The following is a 21,141-nucleotide window of genomic DNA, read 5'->3' as shown; positions in this document are numbered from 1 at the left end:
GGCATCCACTATATTCATGTAATTCAAAATAATAATATTAATTTCATCCACACAAACTAAACAAATGGGCTACAGACTTTTAGCTCTTGATACATTCTCCAGTCCTTTGTCAACCCTTTCCTATTTACTGAGGCCATTGTTCCTTAGTGAGCAAAAATATTGAGTTCGCAATACCTCCCACAAACACATTGCCAGAGTTAAGAAATCACAAATAACTTATACTTTTCCCAATAGGAAAATACACCCCCCCCCCACAAAAGGTTGCCAGATTTGGTCATGGAAGATCCAGGTTCAAATCTCTGCTGAGCCATAACATTCATCTGCGTAGCTACTGTCAAGCATAACATATTACACAGGAATGTGAAAAAGAAAAGTAAGAATATATTATAAACTCACCTTGAATTCATGAGATAGGACAAAAATGATGGCCTTTTCCCCAACCCGTTTCAGTACTCCCTCCAATGTTTTTGAATGTATGTATGTGTGATTCTACCCCACCCCTGTAATTAACAACTCGCCTGGTAGCTTTAGGAGACCTGGAATTTTATGCTAGAGCAGTGGTGTCCAGAGAGCCAGATTTGATGAAGTGAAGGGCCGTGAGGAAGGGCCAACCAAAGTTGTTAAGCTTTTTTTAGGATTTTACCCCAGGGGCCGGATTAGGTCCCTGAAATGGACTTTGGACATGCCTGTGCTAGAGAGTGCATGGGAAACAAATGAGCTGCCTGTGCTAGAGAGTGCATGGGAAACAAATGAGCTGCCACCCTATTGATTCTGGCCTAGGCAGAGGGAGGCCTTGGCCCATCCAGCTCCCTCCAGTGCAATGGATCAGAGAGTTGGGTTGCAGGCTTTTCCAACACAGATAATAACACAACATAATATATTCCTTTTCTTCCAAAAGCCTGCTCATATTCAGAGTGGCATTCAGTTTCTGCTTCTTAGTATTTCTAGTTGTTAACTGCATGCTACCACATAAGTAATGAGCATAGCAATCCTAACTCACGTTTATACTCTGTTTGGGGATAAGGTGAAATATCCTGGAGATCTGTTTCCACAGAGACTGCCACATCGAATTCCCTATGGGAATCTTACCTCCACTGACTAAAATAGAAGGGAATGAACTGTGCCAGCCCCATAGTTAAATGAACCTTTACTGCAACCATGCTAGGGAAACAAAGGGGCTTTGTATCATGCCTACACCTACCCACGGCACTATCCGCTTTCCTCCTCTCTCCTGGTCAAACATTGCTGATGGAGCACCAATGCTGGTAGAACATTGATGCCAGCAGAGCTTTCCACTGGTGCAAGTGTTGTTCTGTAGTGTATGTCTACCCTCAAAAACATGCAAAGCCCCTGCTAAGTGTGAATAACAACTTGACAAAACTGGAGGAGATGCATCTTATGCATGTGCTTAAAGCTGAATACTTTGGCATGAACAGTATGCCCGGCTAGTATTGCACTTTCAGAGTTTCCCAAGAGGAAGTAATTCAAACGCTGTGTTCAAATCTACACATCCTTAATAGAGCTAATCCAGGAAACAATCAGGATTTCCCTGTACGTGATACTCATTCACAATTCAGGTCAATGCCATGGCAGTATTATGAAACATTAATATTAAACAATGGTAGATTTCACACCGTGATTAACTATTCTCTCTCTCTCTCTCTCTCTCTCTCTCTCTCTCTCACACACACACACACACACTCACTAAAACTCACACACTTCTAGAGCTGCTTCACACAAGACTTTTTTGCTCCATGGACATCAGTGCTGCAAGGAGAAGGGGCATTTTGGACACATTAGTCTTTTAAATTAAACATAGACATGGTAGAACAGGCACGTGGAGTCTCCCCCCCCCTTCAAAAAGCCCTCACATGTTTTGTACACATTTTCCTACAGAAATACAATATTCATTGAAGACAGATATCCTGTGTGATGTAGACTTCCAATATGGGATTTAGTTTCAATTTAAGTAATATCAACTGGAGATAAGAACACTCTGAACTTTGCAGAACACTCCCCTCTCCTCACATTTTTGCATTACACACTTGGTGACATCTCACATGAGAAACAAGAAGCAACAGAGAAATCAGTGCCCCCTGATTCCTCTTTTTGCATGGTCTATGTCATGTGTGACTAGGCAGCTTGCACACTTGCTCTATGGTGATATATATGAACTCAACACACATCTGAGTGCAAAGATATGCAAGTCCTTGTACTGCAAATTTGACAGGATGGGCAAGACTGTTGCTGCTCTAGTTTAACACCTGAAGACAAAGTCCCTTGCTTAGAGCAGTAATTTCATGTCAGTTTTGTTATTCTGAAGCAAAGGTGCACATAAAAAGGTGTTCATTTGAACTTTCATTTATTAATGGCAGAGACAAAAGAGATATGTAAAGCATTATAAATTAGTAATTTCTGACATAGTTCAAATACAGTTCTGCCCTACCACAGATATCAGGCTCAGCCAGCTATTAAGTGACTGCAGCAATTTATCTTATGGCTACACAGCAGTGTGTATAATGAACTGAAATAAAATGCTAGGTATCAGGGAAACCTAATTTCCTAAACAGTATTTAAAACATCTAACGATAAGTACATTAACTGGGTAGAGAAAAATGACATTTGCAAAGTTTCTTCTAAACTATGCTTCATGGCATCTAACTCCTCTCCAGCTTAAGCTACAACTGCTATCCAAAGACAAACCCAGTGAAGTTGTGCTTAGAAATGCCATGGGGAACTATAGCTCAGAACTGCAACGCTAATTGCTTTGTCTAGGATTTCCACCCTCTGGCATGCCAATGGCATTCATGAGCACATCACTTAGCGCAGCCACCCTCATATCCGGATCTCCTCCTTTTGTGGTGGTACACATAAGAGACTTCAGAAGAAGTGATGATGTGCCTTCATTGCCACCACCTCCGCGTTATATTGCAATGGTCAAAGACCTCTATTAATACCTTCCAGCATCCTGAAAGTGTTTGCAGTGTGGTCACAACTTGAGATCAAGGTCCCAGTGTGCTTGGTCTGACTCCTCTGCTTCCTCCCTCCCACGCTGGAGTCTCGGCTGCAGAATAACTCCTTTTGTTGCCTTACTGTACAGTTTCCAGCCTCCTCTTTCCCCGTACATTTGGAAACATATTTTTAGAGCTGAATTTGGGATTAGGGCCCCTTGCTGGTCTCGAGGCAAACTGTATGAGACTACATCACAGAAAAATTGGATGCAATTTTGCATCAACAAAGTAATGCTTCAGTGTACTGAAAATATTTGCATTCATGGACTTGAAGCTTTACCCAGAGAACCTGAAATATCTTGCAGTTAGCTTATTGGGTAAGAATCCTCAACAACTTTTCCCTTTTACTTCAGAGAATAAATCTATTGAATTACCACCTCCAGGATCAGGAGGCTCCAGTTCATTTTCTTCTGCCACTATGCTGGAAAGAGTGTGTGTGTTTAAAACTTGCAGCCCCAAACTCTGCTTTCAAGAAAGAGATGTGGAATGGGTGAACACTCAGTAACTTAAATTAGACTTGGGTATGATTCATGTCACTGATTCCCATCTGGCCAGTTTTGCGATTCAGGCATTGCACTAGAGCAGGGATGGGGGAATAGGTACTGCTGGAGTCCAATTCACATCTGCCCCAGCTAGCATTGCCAGTGATCAGGGAGTTGAATTAACATCTGGAAGGCCAAAGGCTAGACACTTCTGCACATATAGGATGCACATATGGGCTTGACTAACTGGCAGATTTGAGTCTTGGCCTCAGATTTAACACCTAACTCAACCCTATTAACCTGATGTATTGGTTGCATTTGTAACCCTCTGTTCTTCCAAGGGGTTCAGGGCTGCTATTCATGAGGTCGTCACATTTTAGCCACATGACAAAACCTAAGAGATAGTATAAGCTGAGAGATAATGGCAGGTCCGAAGTCACCAAATAAACTTCACAGTTGAGATGGGATCCAAATATAGCCTTCCAGTGTGGGAAAATTAGCTCCTAACAACTCTGGTGACTATAAAGGGCATACTAAACAGGAAGATTTTATCATAAGTTTGATCATTGGCAATTTAGCTGTTTTCAGATATCACGTTATTGGCTCTTGAAATTATTTGGTTAGAATATGGTTCAAGAATAGGTGATGAGAAAAATTGATTCTTCCTTCTTACTTGCACCTTGAAAAGAAGACCTGGTTTCCTCAAACCAGTTTTCTGTGACATCCTAACTGGCAAACTGTGGTTTAATTAATCCTTCCAAACCAGGATTGCAAACCATAGTTTGATGAGCAAAGAGGAAGCTGTCTTATATCAGGTCAAACTATTTGTCTCACTAGCCTAATATCATCTTGGCAGGGGCTCTCCATTTCTATCTTCAACAATAGTTGCCATGTTCAGGTGTTACATTCTAGACCCTCAAATTGTGATTTGCTGAGGGACTGTAGCTCATTCCCAGGTCCAATGCCTGTACTGCCAGTTAAAAGGCTCAGGTAGCAGGTGATAGAATATACTTTTGCCTATATTATCTTACAGGACTTTCATGAGGACAAAACAATATATTTATAATATTTGTAAAGGTGTTCACTGTGCACCTCTCATGCCTTATATATGAGGAGCTGTAAAACTGAGGCTGGAAAAGACAATTTTTCTACCTAGAAAATGCCCAAATGGCTTTGCCAATTATTATTTTTTGCTAAAAATATAATGTCCACCTGCACTTTGTACCAAATCACCATGAATACTTCAGCTTCTAAAATAGGGGGAAACAGACAGTGTTCTTGCAGCTTTGGGAAGTTACATACTCCTAATTAATTATTGCACTAATATGATAACGTAAGTTCAGTGTGTGAATACCAACACAGACATATTAGTGGTCATTATAATCTCCCAAAGTGCAGAGTATGCTGTTCTGTTCTGCATCTAATATAGAATCAATGTACACAGATTTGTGTGTTGTGTGTTTTACAGACATAACCCAAGAGATCCTAGCAGGAGATCTCCCAGTTGGCACCATTTAGAACTCCCATGAGACTCACTTGGCTTTTTCTCTAAACTTGTGTGTGTGTGTGTGTGTGTGTGTGTGTAGGAATAAACCTGAAGATCAACAGGGCCAAATCCAATTCTAACATGCTTAACTTTCTGACTTAGATGTTACACCCTCTTCTCAAATTTTCCTGAATATTAATAATGTTATCTTGACTATAGATGAACTTGCTCAAATGAGAGGTCAAGCATACATAGCCACATCCAAAGTACATAGGAACATAGAACTATGCCTTGTACTTAAACAACCCGCCAATCCATGTAGCTCACTACTGTTTACTCTAGATTGGCAGCAGCAGCCCTCCATGGTTTCACAGACTGGGAACATTTTCTAGTCCTACTTGGAGGTGCCAGGGATTGAACCTGGAACTTCCTTCATGTAAACCAGTGCTCTACCATTGAGCTACTGCCCTTACACAGTGATAGACCGCCATCTTGGATAGGCCCATGCAGTATGTGCAGCTCCCTAGAAAACAATTACTTATTTTTCTAAAGTGATTGTGGCAACAGGAAATAGCTTGTGGTATTTAACCGTTAAGGTAAATCCAGAACAAACATGGAAACTGCTAGAAGTCATTCTAACATACAAGATTGGGAAGAGAAAGAGAGAGAGAGGAACAGTCTACAGACACTGCAGTCAGAATTTATGTGGGTAGTAGTTTCTGACACTACTCTGTTTGACAGTGATACGGCCTCCCTATTTGCAGGGCTTAAAGAAAACAACAACATTTCATTTGAATCATGTTATTTCTCGTGGCTGTTGCATAGATTTTAAATCAAGGAATCATTAGTCCTTTCTGTTTCCATGTAAATGCTGATAATCTTCACCAGTGTTGAGGGGTTTCAATAATAGTCCATACAGCCCCTATGTAGCCTAAGACATTCTGTGGAGTGAATGAAGCAGCTGCTCCTTCACCAATTAAAATCTAAGGGGTTGGAGGGGAGGGAGAGGGAAGGGGAGTGAACGACAAAAGAATCTCTGTCTAAAATTTGGAGGCAATTAAACAGATCGGAAAAGAACATTGCTTATTGAAGGTGGTTCCCTCTTTGAAAAAGTCTTCGTATATATCTCGCACTGATTCACAGAGATTTCAGGATGGGTTTGGGGAAAATGTACACAGTAAGTTGCAGTTTAAATACCATCAGACTAAGACAACTCAGTAACCCAAAATTATTTCTCCCACAGAGCACAGTTGCTCAACTGCCATGTATATATATAAAAAGGGTTTAACCATAAATCATTTCACTAGGGATAAATATTAGTTTAGGGGCTACCTTAACGTTGAATGTTATTTCCTCCATGACGTAAACTCGTTCAGGAAATGCTTTAGCCACCTCCTCCACACTGTTAAAATACTGCACTGGCTCCTTAATATCACGGTCTTGTTCCAGCAGCTTAAACTGCCCTGAAAACAGATGATAAAATAGAAGAGCAATAAGATATTTATATTGGACGGCTGTTTCTGTGGCAACTGCTAACGCATTCCCTGCACTATTTAACTTGGTCAGTTTCCTCCAATTATTAACAGTTAGGCAATGGAAGAACAGATTGCACAACTCTTTGCGAACCTGAAAAGGAAAGAGTTACCAAGCTTTGCTAAACCGGAATTAGAAGAATGTGTGTGGGCCGACGTGAAATTTAATAGAATTTACAGGCGAGCTCTCTGGAAGTGGACTGAAAGCACGAATGCATTCTTATGGTAGAATTACACACAGATTTCTGCACATTTAGAACTTTCCCCAACACGTTACAGTACTTTATGTGTAAAAACCACAAACTCAATTTTTACAGGAAAATACACCAGAAAAAGAAAAGCACAGATGTGTAAGAACTGAAGAAATTTCACTGGCCAATTCACAGTGTTCCCAAGAGCCCCTTTTGAGGGGCACAAAGCTTAGGGATATTCACCAGTTTTCAGAATTTCTGTTCTGCTGCTTCACAAAACATTGCATTTTTGAAGCCACTCCCATGGTCACATAATAGGTTAAACTGTCAAGTCACTAGAGTTCTGTGAAAACAGGCAGTGTTATTACTGTTTATCACAATGCACTGATATGCTTTCTGGTTGTTTTATAGTACGATGCCAATTAGCCCCAGGCAGCATGGCCAATGATCAGGGTGATGGGCATTGTAGTCCAAAACATAAGGAGAACAGGATCCCAGCAAGATGGCTTTTGGGAAACTGAAGTCTTTATTTCCCATGCTTGATACTTACTGTATATGGGCAGTACAAGCTAGTCTGGAAATAAAGCTTGTTGTTGACATCACAAAATACTCACAAAGGGTTATCTGCTCCACATACCAATACTCTGTATATAAATTTGGGGTCACATACGGGAAGTTCATTTAAATAAAAACTAAGTGCATTATGTCTTGCTGTAACCAAATAGAACAAGCACAATACAGTTTTTATACAAACTGGGAATGTATGGTAAAGATTTACTTTTGCTTGGAATAAGATCTGGATGGTAAAAGCACCATTGTTTGGGGCCTATTCAAATGAACATTTTATCAGTGGTAACAGCCAGCACATGAAACTGATATACAGCATTGCACGAATCAATTCCTACAATTCAACCATGGTACTAGCTTTGCTATAATGTGGACACAATATCAATCAATGAAGATAAGGTTATCAAATGATAAGATTAATTTGTAATAAGTACCACCAATGCAATACTGTGGATTTGACATCCGTGACTGTAATTTATAGAAACTAATTATCAGCAACATGCACTTAAAATATCAATAGTGTGCGGTAGAATGTAGCAGTCATGAACTCACCAATAATTTAAACCTTTTTTTCATATAGGTATATACACCCCCACCCCCCACCCCAACTTACCACATACCTTAATTCAATACTACTTCCTAAGTGCAAGCAGTTATCTGAAATATTATTTGGAATGTTATTATTCTATACTAATTTAACAGGTGTTTTTTTTTTGCAAAAACAATACTTGAGATTACCATGCTCCCCAAGATGCTGAAAACAGTTGGCTATCCTAGGACTAATTTATATGTTCATTTTTGAAACTGTGTTTGGAGACTCTTGAGAGTCCCATGGACTGCAAGAAGATCAAACCTATCCATTCTTAAGGAAATAAGCCCTGAGTGCTCACTGGAAGGACAGATCGTGAAGCTGAGACTCCAATACTTTGGCCACCTCATGAGAAGAGAAGACTCCCTGGAAAAGACCCTGATGTTGGGAAAGATGGAGGGCACAAGGAGAAGGGGACAACAGAGGATGAGATGGTTGGACAGTGTTCTTGAAGCTACCAGCATGAGTTTGACCAAACTGCGGGAGGCAGTGGAAGACAGGAGTGCCTGGCATGCTCTGGTCCATGGGGTCACGAAGAGTCGGACACAACTAAACGACTAAACAACAACAGCTTTTTGCTGTTTTCCCCTGACATACAGAACATAAGAAGAGCCTGCTGGATCAGACCAATGGCTCACCTAGTCCAGCATATCCTCTTCTCATCTCTCATAGTGACCAAACCAGATGACTGTGCGAAACCTGCAAGCAGGATTCGAATACAGGAGCCCTCTCCCCAAGCACGCTATTTCAAATGTGCTTCCATGTTCACAGCAATCCAGCACCAAATCCCCCTTCTATTCAGTGTGGAATCTCATTTATGTGCCATGAACCTTTAGTTGGCAGATAATAATAATATAAAGGGAAAAAATAGAGATATACAATTCAGATTGCGTATAAAGTATTTGAAAGGCACTGTTGTTGATTGAAAATTCTGTGGGAAACAGCAGAAGTGCACTGTCCTGTTATTTTGAGTGAAAACAGACTACCCACTTAGCAAATATTCCTATTTAAGAAATCCTGCATGGCTATGCTAAGTACATGGGACTTCAAGTCTCTGGGTGAGCTGTATCTCTGGAAGCACAGGTATGGAAAAGTAACCACATATGGCATTGTACAGCAGGGACTATGGACGGGTTCTCACAAGATGGCAAGCCAAAGTATGGTTTACCAAGACAAACATGCAGGTTCCCAGAGACGAGCTCACAGCTGTTTGCTCCTCTCTGGTCCTTTTTGCTCCCATGCTGCACTGAGAGATGCCAGATTTGGCATAGTGAGTCATCTGAATCCAGGCCTATGGTTAAAACTCACTCATTAACCACAAGCTCCAACCAACTTTTAATTCTGCTCTCTGGGAGCCTGCACAATTCCAGCAAGCTATAGTTTACTGTATCATGTGAACCAAGTTGATGTGGCAAACAATTTGCTTTCACCCACTCTTAACTGCACCATATTTGGCGCGTGCACACACACACACACACACACACACACAATACATACATACAAATATATATTGAAATTGTTGCAACTGTTCAGTGTACTGATGCCATGCTACAGAGGACAGAGTTGGGGGGTTGACAGCAAACTCCTACTTCCTCTGATTTTTATTCATTTGCTGAAAAGTCTTGCTGAGTTTGCTACTCCTACATCAGAGCCTCCTTTTTAAAATATGATGGCTTAGTTCATTCATTGACATCTTGCTTATTGCGCATTCTTCTGTGCCTTTCAGGTTTTGACCCTGGTCCATGTTAAACAGGCTGCGGTGGAAGTGTAGGATGCTGTATAGTAAAAAATTCCATTTGACAGGGACAGTTATGTAAACATTTCTGCTTCTGCCTGGAACTCTGGATAGAACAAGCAAGCCTTGAAAGAAGAACTGCTTTCGAAAAGCAGGATGTTTGAATATGTACATAGAGAAACCCCATGTAAAAGACTGCTTTTGTTTCACAAGGAGGAAGCTTTTAAATTTACTGAATGGGAGGATTTAATTCCAAAAAAGAGTCCATATGGCTATATAGTTTTTGGCAATATGTATTCATAGTACATTATAATGTGGGAAGAAATTAATTCTAGTTTAACCAGGATTCAGCATTCTAAAACCCAGTAGGCATACTAAAGTGTGTACATACATTAAAACAGATATTTTTTATTTTAAAAAAGGTTCTCCTGTGTATTCTTGAACACAGGCAGTGTTTGATTTATATTCTCTTTGTAGCATGCATACTGTATACATTTCTCCCTCATAGAACACCCACAGTAGAATGAATCTGGGAAACATTTCCCCATCAGGGTCCTTCCAACTCTACAATTCTATGATTCTATCAGCAAAACAAGTTGCAATGAATCTATTCCTTACTCCTAAAACTCAAGAGTTGAGACAACTATTAACACTCATTGAATGCACTGGATAAACATTATAAAAATATAGATGTAAGAATTGTGAGTGTGCACATTTCTCTACATTTGGGACCTGCAACGTGATGTTGCAGCATGTCACAATTTCTGTTTAGTGTTCAAGCCAGCCAGCCAGCCAGCCTTGCATTCCTCCATATGCCATTCCATTCCCCTCTCCCATCCACCTCCCTCGCTTCACCCCCAACCGTCAACTTTCCATGGTCATTGAACACATTTGGTTCCTATTGGCTTCTTCTGTTCCCCACTCTGACTAGGTCCCTCCTCCACCAGATTTTGTACTTCTGCAAATCATGGCATTTTCCTGTGCGTGGGAGGTGCCTTTTTGGCTACATAAGCACTAGCACTGACATTTGAACAGGATCTTTTTAGAAGCTATTTTAAGACACTTTAAAACTGTTTCAGATAACAGTTTACAATAAAATAGCTGGAAGAACATGGAACCATCTTTTTACATGACTTTAACCAATCCCGCAGGACAAGCCCTCTTAACATTGGCTGAGGTTATAAAAGGATAGTAGAGGAACATAGAAAAAAGACAATGAGGCACCAACAGGAAAGGCAGTTTTCCTGCCTGGTGCTAGGCTCTCATTTATCACCTTGGTTGCAGAAATGTTACTTAGAAGGACTTCTTAAGTAGCCTTTAATTGCTGTCACCCCAGTAAAAATGAAAGCCTGGGCCTAATGGAATATCACCACTTTCCTAACCTACACTTTTGACTGATTAGTTACGAGGTCATGGGGATGTGGCATACATAAGGAATCTAGACGGGAAGTCTGCAATACATAGCCTGCAGTTGGCTATTCCCTGATCTGAAACATCAGCTATCTGGTTCTCTGGTTGCCATTGGTTCAGCTGCTCCACTGTCACACAAAACTTTGCACGCCTTGGGCACTGATTGGGAAGAATGGAAAAACCTTTAATTCAGAGTTCTGAGCTTTGCTGCCAACTTAGGGCTAAATTTAAGTATTGGAGTGGATTCATCTCATGAACACAGCACAAGGACAGAATGAATTGCTTCATAGCCTTTACTTGAAAACTGGGGGCGGGGGGCACTTGCTGCTTATAATACAAATAATAGAATCTCTGATATACTTTGCAAGAAGTCATTCTCCCCACCACTTCACAGATATATGTATATTCAGTGCCATAGAAAGCAGGCATAGAATATCTAGTTACTTTCTGAGTAACAAGTCTTAACCTATTAAACCTCATATCTCACTCCTCCCTATGAAATCTGAACCATCATACGGTATTGTTCTGAGTTTGAAACAAACGTAAGCAGGGACAGACTCATTAACAACAGGAAGCTGAACCTGCGGCTTCTAAGGGCTTCCAATTTATTGTGCTTGTGTGTGGTAGCAAAGACTCTAACAGAGACTGGCTGAGTTGATGGGCTGTCACAAAATGTCCATGAACATCCAATCTGCTTAGGGCAGGGTTGGAGAGCCCTCCAGATGTTGCTGGGGCTGATGGGAGGATGGAGTCCAATCACATCTGGAAGGCCAAGGGTTTCCCATCCATGGATTAGGGGATAATAAAGCTGTCTACCTTCTGTGAGGGAATGAGGTATTTTTCTGTTTGGGTGGATTTATACTTCACACAGGCCTTTGGGACAGAGGCAGCTTTGTGAGGGAAGCTGGAGAACTAGGAAGGAGTCCAAATATTCTAAGGAAGGTCCAAGGATTGGAGGAAGCCCAGGAGCAGCATGGAGAGTGCAGAGTGGCCACGCAGGTCAAGCAGCAGATAAATTTCACTGTAGATATGAGCTATCCAACCAGTTTTTTGGCTGAAGGCACCTAGAGTCTTCCTCTAATAAGCATGAAGAATGCTGGACAGCCTTTGCCTTGAGGGACTGGTTTGGCCACGATTGCAAACTAATTGAGAAACAGACGAGCATTCGCTTTTTAATAATATGATGCATTATATTGGACTCCTGCCAATGAGATTTGCAAAACAGGCATCCTGACAATGAGCGTTAACATCTAAAGCCAACAAGGTACAGAAACACAAAATAGCACTTGACATCTGAAACTGCATTTCCCCCTCCCTTTAATCTTGTTTTTGTTTTAACTGTTTATTTGACCCTACTTCTTTCCATGTATAACGCTTTATCCAACTATTCCAAAACATGATGCTTTCAGTATATCATAGAAGAGAGACATAAAGAGCAGGCTGAAGGCCAATGAGTTAAAGAAGAAAGCACTGCATAGATGTATGTAAATTGTACTCCTAAGAGATTTGGAACCCCAGAAACCTCATCTCTTGGTATGGGAAGGGAAGGGATGGGATGATAACTGTTTCTCTGAGCTAGACTTTGGTGTACTGCTCTGAGTGTTAAAATTCACCCCAGGGCAGCCCCTATAATTGTGACTAGTTTGAAAAGTGCTATCATTTAATTATGAGTGCTATCATTTAATTATTGTGTGTGTGTGTGTGTGTGTGTTTGTATGTTTGCATGTATGTGTATATAAAATTTAAAACAGAAAATGCAAAAACAATTAACACACAAACAAGAACTTAAAGGCTGCTGTGAATTTTAGAGGCTCTTGCCTTTGGGAGATCAGTATGACATCAGATACAAGATTATATGTGGCCTTGGAGCAGGATCTTGATGGCCAGTCAAAATTTGTGGAGCTATGGATGGAGGAAGGGAGGAAGCATTTTCAAAGATACGACATTGCTAACCTTTGGCAACTTGTCCCCATATTTCATTTCAGATGCTAAGATGTATACAGCTTGAAAAAGGCAAATTATAGTTCAACAACTGGCTCTGTGGAACTTTGGGGAAAGTTGTTGATAACACATTTCCAATGGTTAATTCAGAAATGCTTTCTCTCTGTGAAAGTTGTGTTTCCACGTACAATTAAAAACACTTTCCAGTATAGACAAGGAAATTAACCAGTTCTAGGTTTTTGCTGGGGAGTGGAGGAAAGACCTGAGCAGGAAGGAACCAAAAATGTACACAGGTAGGCATTTAGCAAAAACATGGATATGTGTTGAGGCGGTGGCGGGGGGGGGGGGGGGGGGAGAAGAGACAAAAAAGTTCAGAGGAATTTTAATACTAAGTACAGTAAGCCACAACAAAATTAAAACTGACTTGCAGTTGAAGCAGGGAGAGAAAGGACAGGGAACACATGCACACAAACTCCTACACCCCAAGGCCACAATTTTATTGCTTAAGCTTCCATGAATTTGGTGTGGGAAGGACACTATCAGCAGACAAATCCAGAGGTCATTTCCTGTGTAGGAAGAATGGCCTAAAATAGAACACAGAATTAAATTCTCATGCTACCCAGGGTCACACAAAACTGCCCCATATTTCAAGACCAGGGGTGGAGCAAGGTGGAGTAATCTCAGTCAGGGTCTACCTGTAAGTTCCTCCCTATCCCAGAAGCATTCAGCTGGTTAGTTTGGATGGGTAGGACACCCTTATTAGGTGGGTGACACTCAAACATAGGTTAGCACACCCTACAGCTCCTGAACCTTGCCGGGCTTCGGGAGTGATGAGTTGCTTCTTCTTTGCATCTATTAAGTATTTCCACTAAAAAAAATAAAAAAAATAAAAATGTAATGACAACATTTATAGGATGGTGCAAACAGGCATGTTTGAACTACTTTAACAGCACATCAGACATGCTTTTTATATATTGCAAATGGCAACAGTAAAAGAAATGGAGAAAGAGGAGCTATAAAGAAAATTATTGGGGTAATTAATGAATTCCGCTGGCATTCTGCATGTAAAAGTTGGATGTTCTTGACTACCCATCCCTCCACCGCTCCAATGATGATTCAGATATGTCCAGGGAGTGGAAGCTGTGGCCCCAAAGACATTATTAGACAACAACCCACATCATCCCTGACCACTGGCTATGCTGGTTGGAGCTGATAGGAATTGTAGTCCAACAACATATTGTGGTTCACACATTCCCCATCCCTGAAGTAGATGAAGGAAGAAGAGAAATCCTGCAGCATAATATTTCAACCTTTGTGTGATTTGGCATGCTCAGTGCAGCAGTGCTGGCTCCTATTCTGAAGAAATCACCATTTTGTCCACTGACCTCAAAAGTTGTCCAATGGACAGAAGTTTCTGCTTTATCTGGTAAGTCAGAAAGTTCCATCTGTATCTCTCATCAGGTAATTTGCCTTCCTTGAAATTCTGCTTACAAGACATTTATTTGTCTGCAGAAGAAGTTAACAACTTCCATATATATATATGGACAAGACAAGAAGCCCTGGAAAACTCTCATGAGAATTTGAAAGGGAAAATAATTATGAAGCTATCTAATCCTATCATATTTCTCTGCTACTGCAAGGATCTTGCAGTAACACATGATAGTTTTAATCTAAGTCTAAGTAATCAAACATCTACTGCTTGTTTCCCACTTCTGCTTACAGAAGGAGAGCTGCACTCAGGAAAGAAGTCCTTCCGTGAGTGGAAGCTCCATCTACGAAATGCTTCTTAAGCCCATTTAGGTCAGGTTTTTAAAAGGGAATTGCTTTTTAAAAAGCTAAGTCATATTTTTAGTTATAAGAACAGTGGACCTCTTGTCATTTTAGTAACATTGGTTGATGGCTGAGAGATGGTAATTTCTTTCTAAGGTGGGGGTACCATCATGGAGCCTTTCAGATGTTCAATTCCATCAACCCTGGCTCAGCATGGCCATTGTTTAAGGATAATAGGTGTTGTGATCCAACAACATTTTTAGGGGTGTTTTTTTAAAAAAAACCTCATCCCATTTTTTAGTTATGAGAGGTTGAAATTTCAAAAAACTGACGATTTTGGCCTTGTCGGACTACACAGAAACCTTAAAAACTCAGCCCATAATTGAGAGATGTCAAAACTAAAAACACCAGTCTCTTCAGAACTTCATGAGCTTTAGTATTATATGTCACATGCTGAACTTACTTAAAATTTTAAATTTAAGTTACAAAAAAAGCTGGATCAATTGCTATGGAATGACCCTTAAATGAAACACAGAATTCCCTTTTTAAAAAATAAGGCACTATTTGGACTTACATGTAGGGGGAGAGGCAGGGTGCCTATCTGGAGCATAGATGGAAAAAAAGAGAGCAAAACTGAAGACTAAATTAATACTGGAATCTGAAACAAGTAGATTTGTTTGCATTGCAAAGGCAACAGGCTCAATGCAAAGGAGAAACCCGCATTTTCTGAAGTATATCTCATTAACAAAGCAGGGATTAGGTCACATTTTCTACATACCGAATGGCTCATACAAGAGCAGAAGAATACAAAACAAATAACAAAAAAATACCCTGTTTTATTGTATAAATGTCTTGAGGTTTTGTGCTCCAGTTGGTCTTTAAACCATCAAAACATGTGTCCCTGCAGCTTTTGTTAATGTTATAAAAAATGAACAGGTGAAAATAATCAGAGTTTCATTCAACAACTTGGCTGCTAGAGATAATAACTGAATAAGTGACCACAAACCACTTAACCAACTACGTGTGGGGAAAGGAGAGGAACCTACTTCTATCCTGCCTGTAGAGGAGAGAGAGATTCTTATCTTTTCTCCCGCCCGCCTACAGCCATGACACATGATCACTGGCATACCAGCCTGCACAAGGTTACATTGTCCCTCCCCTGGGACAGAAAGGTCTGTGTATGCTTGACCACCCACCTGCTCATTTTGTGAATCCACAAGGATCTGATTCTTCAAGATTCTGAGGCAAGATTACACAAATGAGAAGAAAGCTTAAAATGGTTTACAGTAATTTCACACTAAGCACTGGTGTGTTGAGGGTAGAAATTCCACAACTCTTGATTTTATAAGAGGAAGAATATCATAGGACCTCTAAATGTTGAGAGGGGAGGAAATGAATATCCCATGAGGAAGTACTGAGTACCTTTCTTTAGATTCTAGATGTGCTTTTTTCTTGATGTCAGCTGTTTCCAATATTTTCAGAGGCATAAATCAAACCCAGCAGACAGCTTCCAATGCTTAACTCATTCTACATAGTCAAATTACAATAGTCCAAAACTTGAAATGATCTATTACAAAAGCAATGAGGAGATACATGACTCTGTTATAGCAATGTTACAAGTTAACAAGCAAAAAGGAGAGACTATTGTTTACCATCAACAAAAGAGAATGTGACTAGAATTTCAAGCTAGATTATAGATTAGTTGAAATTCCTGCAGTTCAAATAAGGATAATTAAGCTTGCTATGGTTACCAAAGCATGGTTGTTTGCTGATAATATTCAGGGTTGTTATCTTGTGGCTGATTTAGAAGTGATTACTTGACCATTCTTTTTGATCATCCTCCCAATGGGGCGAAAACACAAAACAAGGATTCAACACTTCAAAAGACAGATTATCTGATTTTGAATTTCCCACTAACTGGCCCAGGTCAGTTTTATGGATTTGGGTCTGAAACCAGGTTGTAGTGGATCTAGATAATCAGTCTCATCAAGAAATATCTGCAGTTGCTCCACAAAGCATTTATAATATTCAAAACAGTTAAACCTAAGATCTGCTTCTCATATGTGTTTGGATGCGACTGGTCATGTGGCCAGCATGACTAAGCCGCTTCTGGCAAACCAGAGCAGCACACAGAAACGCCGTTTACCTTCCCGCTTTCGAACGTGCTTTCGAACTGCTAGGTTGGCAGGAACAGGGACCAAGCAATGGGAGCTCACCCCGTGTCGCGGGGATTCGAACCGCCAACCTTCTGATTGGCAAGTCCTAGGCTCTGTGGTTTAACCCACAGCGCCACCCGCTTCTCATATGTGTTCAGATGCGACTTTTCCTCTAGAAGTGCTCTCATGAGTGCCTGTGTGGAGAGGAAAAACACAGATGATGTGCTAAGCTACTCTTGAACCAAATTGCCTACCATACCAGACCAGAGGTGTAGTTAACCTACTTCTCTGCTAACTGCATTGCAGCTACTTGGCAGTGCTGTAGTACTGATTAGGGAAATTAAACTGCAACTGGCATTCCTCTACAGAATCAATTACTTATTTCAAGGAGAGCTGAAACACAAGGGTTCAAATGCTGGGTGGTGTCTTTTTAACTGTAGTCAATACAAAATGCACTTGTACTCATTCTCAAATTTACTGCCTTATTTTCTCTCTCTCCACACATATGCATTTTAATGAAGTGAAAATCCATTAATGCTAAGATGTCAAGAATTACTTTGGTTGATTCATCCTTTCTGGCTTTTAGCCACATGTGAAATTAGTACCACATAATCTATAGACCATGCAAAACTTCAGTTTGTTTCATGCATTGGCACTCTGATTAAACAGATTTTTCCTCAAGCATTTTCCATCTTACAAGATTACCATGCTCCACAACATTCCTGATTCCGAGCTCATTGCCCTCATTTCAGAGAGAGAGGGACACAGCTTAAGCTCTCATTCCAGAAACGCAGACAAGAAACTAGGTTATTATGTATGTTGGGTTCTTTTACTCAAATGAAAACTTTAAGATTCCAAGATCCTGTATAAAAGTCAAGAAACTGACAGGAATGAAATACAGAAAAGGCTTATTAAGAGAAGTGTAAACTAGGACCTGCTCTGGTTCCTATCCAAAACCAGGCAACCGAGGAGTTTTCTTCTAAGTAAGGAAGTATATCAGTCCAACAGTACAAACCCAGCAACTAGGAAAGGGTAGAATTGAGTCCAGGTGCTTTCACAGTGCAGAGGAACAGCAACAACAATCCAATCTAAGGGCAAAGGCCAAGGCTCAAGATTACAGCAAGAGGTCCAAGACTGCATGGGAACTGTAACGTTGTTCCAACAAGTTCTCCCATCAAACTTTTAAGGAGAGGCAGAAAACCCGAGAAATATGCCTCCCCACCTGTCCCTGGGAGAGATTGCTGGATACTGCTACATAGTCTCATCCCCATCCCCTCTCCTCCTTATACTCTGGTGCTTCCCACTCCTGGTCAGAATCCAAGGACTCAAATGGAACCACAACACAACTAATTCAGCAGAGAATAAAAGGCAGTAACAAAAGTATTTGAAGGAGCACCTGCCCCTGTACTTTCTGACCCAGACTTGACAATTGAGACAGAGAGGCCCTGGGTGGTCCCATCAGCAGGATCAGGAAGGGGCAGGGCATTCTTGGTGGTGGTGCCCTGATTATACAACTCCCACCAAGGTGAAAATCAGGCATTCCCCACCTAGGCTATATTAAGGCAGCATGTTAAAATGTACCTACCGTATTTTTCATCCCATAGGACGCTTCGTCCCATAGGACGTACCTAGTTTTTTGGGGGGGGGGGGATAAAGGAAAAATTTCCTCCTTTATTTCCCCCCCAAAACCAGGTCGGGGAACAGCGGGATGGCGGGGCTGCGCCTCCCCGCTGTCCCCCAAGCTTGTGGGGCTGGCCGATGTCTGCCCGGCGCGAGGGGCGCTCTGCTTCAGGGCGCCCCACGCGCCGGGCGGCAGGCTGCTATCTGCAGCCTAGGGAGCCCTGTGGGAAATCCCGCGGGCTCCCCAGGCTTGCTGATAGCTTCCTGAAGCCTGGAGAGCGAGAGGGGTCGGTGCGCACCGACCCCTCTTGCTCTCCAAGCTTCAGCGAAAGCCTGTATTCGCCCCATAGGACGCACACAGATTTCCCCTTCATTTTTGGAGGGGAAAAAGTGCGTCCTATAGGGCGAAAAATACGGTATATTTACCAGGCCCGTGGGAGCATAACTGAAGAAGGTGTCAATTGCATTGATGGAAGATATTAACTGTTGTCATTTATAGTATGTTTTGACTGATGCGTTATCATTTGTATTATTTTCTGTTGTTAGCTGTTTGGGGATCCCCTTGGAAGGAAGGGCAAGATATGGAACTAATAAAAATGAATAAATGCTTATATAAAACACAACCTCTCTATTCCTTACCTACACCCCTTTCCCCTTGCAGTTCCTTATTACTAGGCTGCCCTTTTTAGGTGCCTCCTTAGAACACATCAGTTCACCTGGCTAATACCCTTCTCCCGTTTTACTTTCTTTCTCCCTTCCTCACCTATGTGCCTTGTCTTTATCCTTAGGTTACAAACCTTTTGCACGGCACTAAGAAATGTTAGGTGCCTTCTAAATAATGCATTTTAAAATGTATGTCTGATTGTTTTTGCCTTAAATTTATCCCATCAAATTAAAAATTTATCCCATCAAAATAAGACCCGTAAGATGCAAATACTCCAATCCGAAATATTTTAAGTGGAAGCAAGTCCCACTGATTCCAAAGAAATCTGTCCTGATTATATACACACGTGATTCAAATTCAGTCACCTATTTCAACTAGACTTGCTCCCAAGTACACACAGAGCAGTAGCTTTGGTGACACTTGCTGTGCTCTAGATCAGGGAGAAAAGAATATTATATAAATTTCAACTCTTCTCAACCCAAATAGAATTGTGGCAGCGTGAGATATTTGTTCATCCAGTGCCAGACAGAGTGGAAATTACTTGACAAAGGAGTTCAGAATGACATATTCAGGTGGGCCGCGAAGCAGCTGTGTCACGGTCAGGAATTATTCAAGCATGCTAGAAATCATGTGCTGTGAACTTATCAAGAGAACCAGAATTTCATTTCCCAGAGATTTGTCACCTGTGAGCTTTAAGCTGTAGGCTTTTAGTACGGTCGTGTACACTGCCAATTCCCGAAGCGTTTCTTCTTGAATGAACACACAGTTAACCAAGACAGAGTAGCCGTCTTAGGTTATGAGATATGAACTCGGGCTAATATAGCACTCTGTGGAAAGCCTATATTTTGCTCACTGCAGCTTGTATTATGATCTCTACACAAATAGATTTTAGAAAATAGTAGGGGGAGCACAAAAGGTTTCTGGGATGCATTGAGATAAGTACCTTTCTTGATCCTGCTATTCTAAAATGCACAGGGGGAAAACCTCTAACTAATTGCAAAGTTTTCACTTGCCTTCCACTCTGTGGCGTCCATGGGGATGTTTTTGGTACAATCACTGGGCAGTTATATACATGGGGATCAGTATGACAGAACTGCATTCCAATCCTAAACACATAAACTAAGCATACTGTATTTATATTCATAAATAAAACACATGATTTAGTTGGCCTTTTACACAAGCTTAGGGTTGCAGCTTAGGGTTGTGAATTTCCCCCTGCCCCGTCAAAAGCGTCATCAGCAGTACTTGATGAAAAGCACGAATACTTTTCCATAAAAAGTATACAGCTAGCGCTCAAAACAATCTTCATGAAAACAATGAAACAGCTTATGCTCATTCATCCCACCCTAAACTTCCCTTTTCAAATTGTGAACTCTTCTTCCGCTAAGCAAGTATTATTGCTGAAGATGCAGAGTGAAAAGTGTAACACCCAGCACCCACATTTCCCATTGGTGCCTTGTAGTACTATACTGTACTATGTTGGGTAAAGCATAGTATTAGATGTGGAAAACAAAGGGGGCCCCCTGTGGCCAGTCTCCTCTATTTGTCTGCCAGCAGATGGATTAGCTCCACCCATTACCCACTGATCTATTTCCCCAGACGTGGCTACAACCTATGCATACTCAGAATGCAAGTACATTGCATCTGCAGCACTTCGATCTCTTTCTTGAATGGGCAGGTGCTAGACAGCAGCACAACTGCTGCCACAGTCAGCTAGGGATGGTGTCAGTGGATAGATGCTAGCTGGAGGAATACACAGGCAGGAGATGTTACCTTTCCAGTGCTCTCTGGCAGAAGACGTGGCACAATTCTCAGAATAAAACTCATGCAATGCTAACTTCTCAAAAGGAAAGACTTCCATTCCTTGAACAGTAGCAATTCATTGTTTAATCAGACCACAGAATTTCAGGCATGGACTGGGAATAGTAAATAATAGGCTTGCCATATCTCACCTTTCATTAATCTCTGAAATTTGCCTCCCTCTGCC

At 41.2% G+C, this 21,141-nt stretch overlaps 1 protein-coding gene across 3 annotated transcripts in view; it reads right to left on the bottom strand.

Moving 5' to 3' along the window:
- GAREM1 (GRB2 associated regulator of MAPK1 subtype 1) overlaps nucleotides 1-21,141 on the bottom strand; it is a 74,169-nt gene that overhangs the window by 15,600 nt on the left and 37,428 nt on the right. For 2 of the 3 annotated variants that reach the window (XM_083450264.1, XM_083450265.1), the window contains one exon: nucleotides 6,312-6,442. The exons of the other annotated variant lie outside the window; for it this stretch is intronic. In XM_083450264.1, the coding sequence (XP_083306390.1) occupies nucleotides 6,312-6,442 (131 nt within the window). The remainder of the gene's footprint in view (nucleotides 1-6,311; nucleotides 6,443-21,141) is intronic. 3 annotated transcript variants of the gene reach the window in all.

The sequence above is a fragment of the Podarcis tiliguerta genome (genome assembly GCF_965153285.1).
Source record: "Podarcis tiliguerta genome assembly, chromosome: 7".
Taxonomy (NCBI): domain Eukaryota; kingdom Metazoa; phylum Chordata; class Lepidosauria; order Squamata; family Lacertidae; genus Podarcis; species Podarcis tiliguerta.
This window is presented reverse-complemented; position numbering and strand designations above follow the sequence as displayed.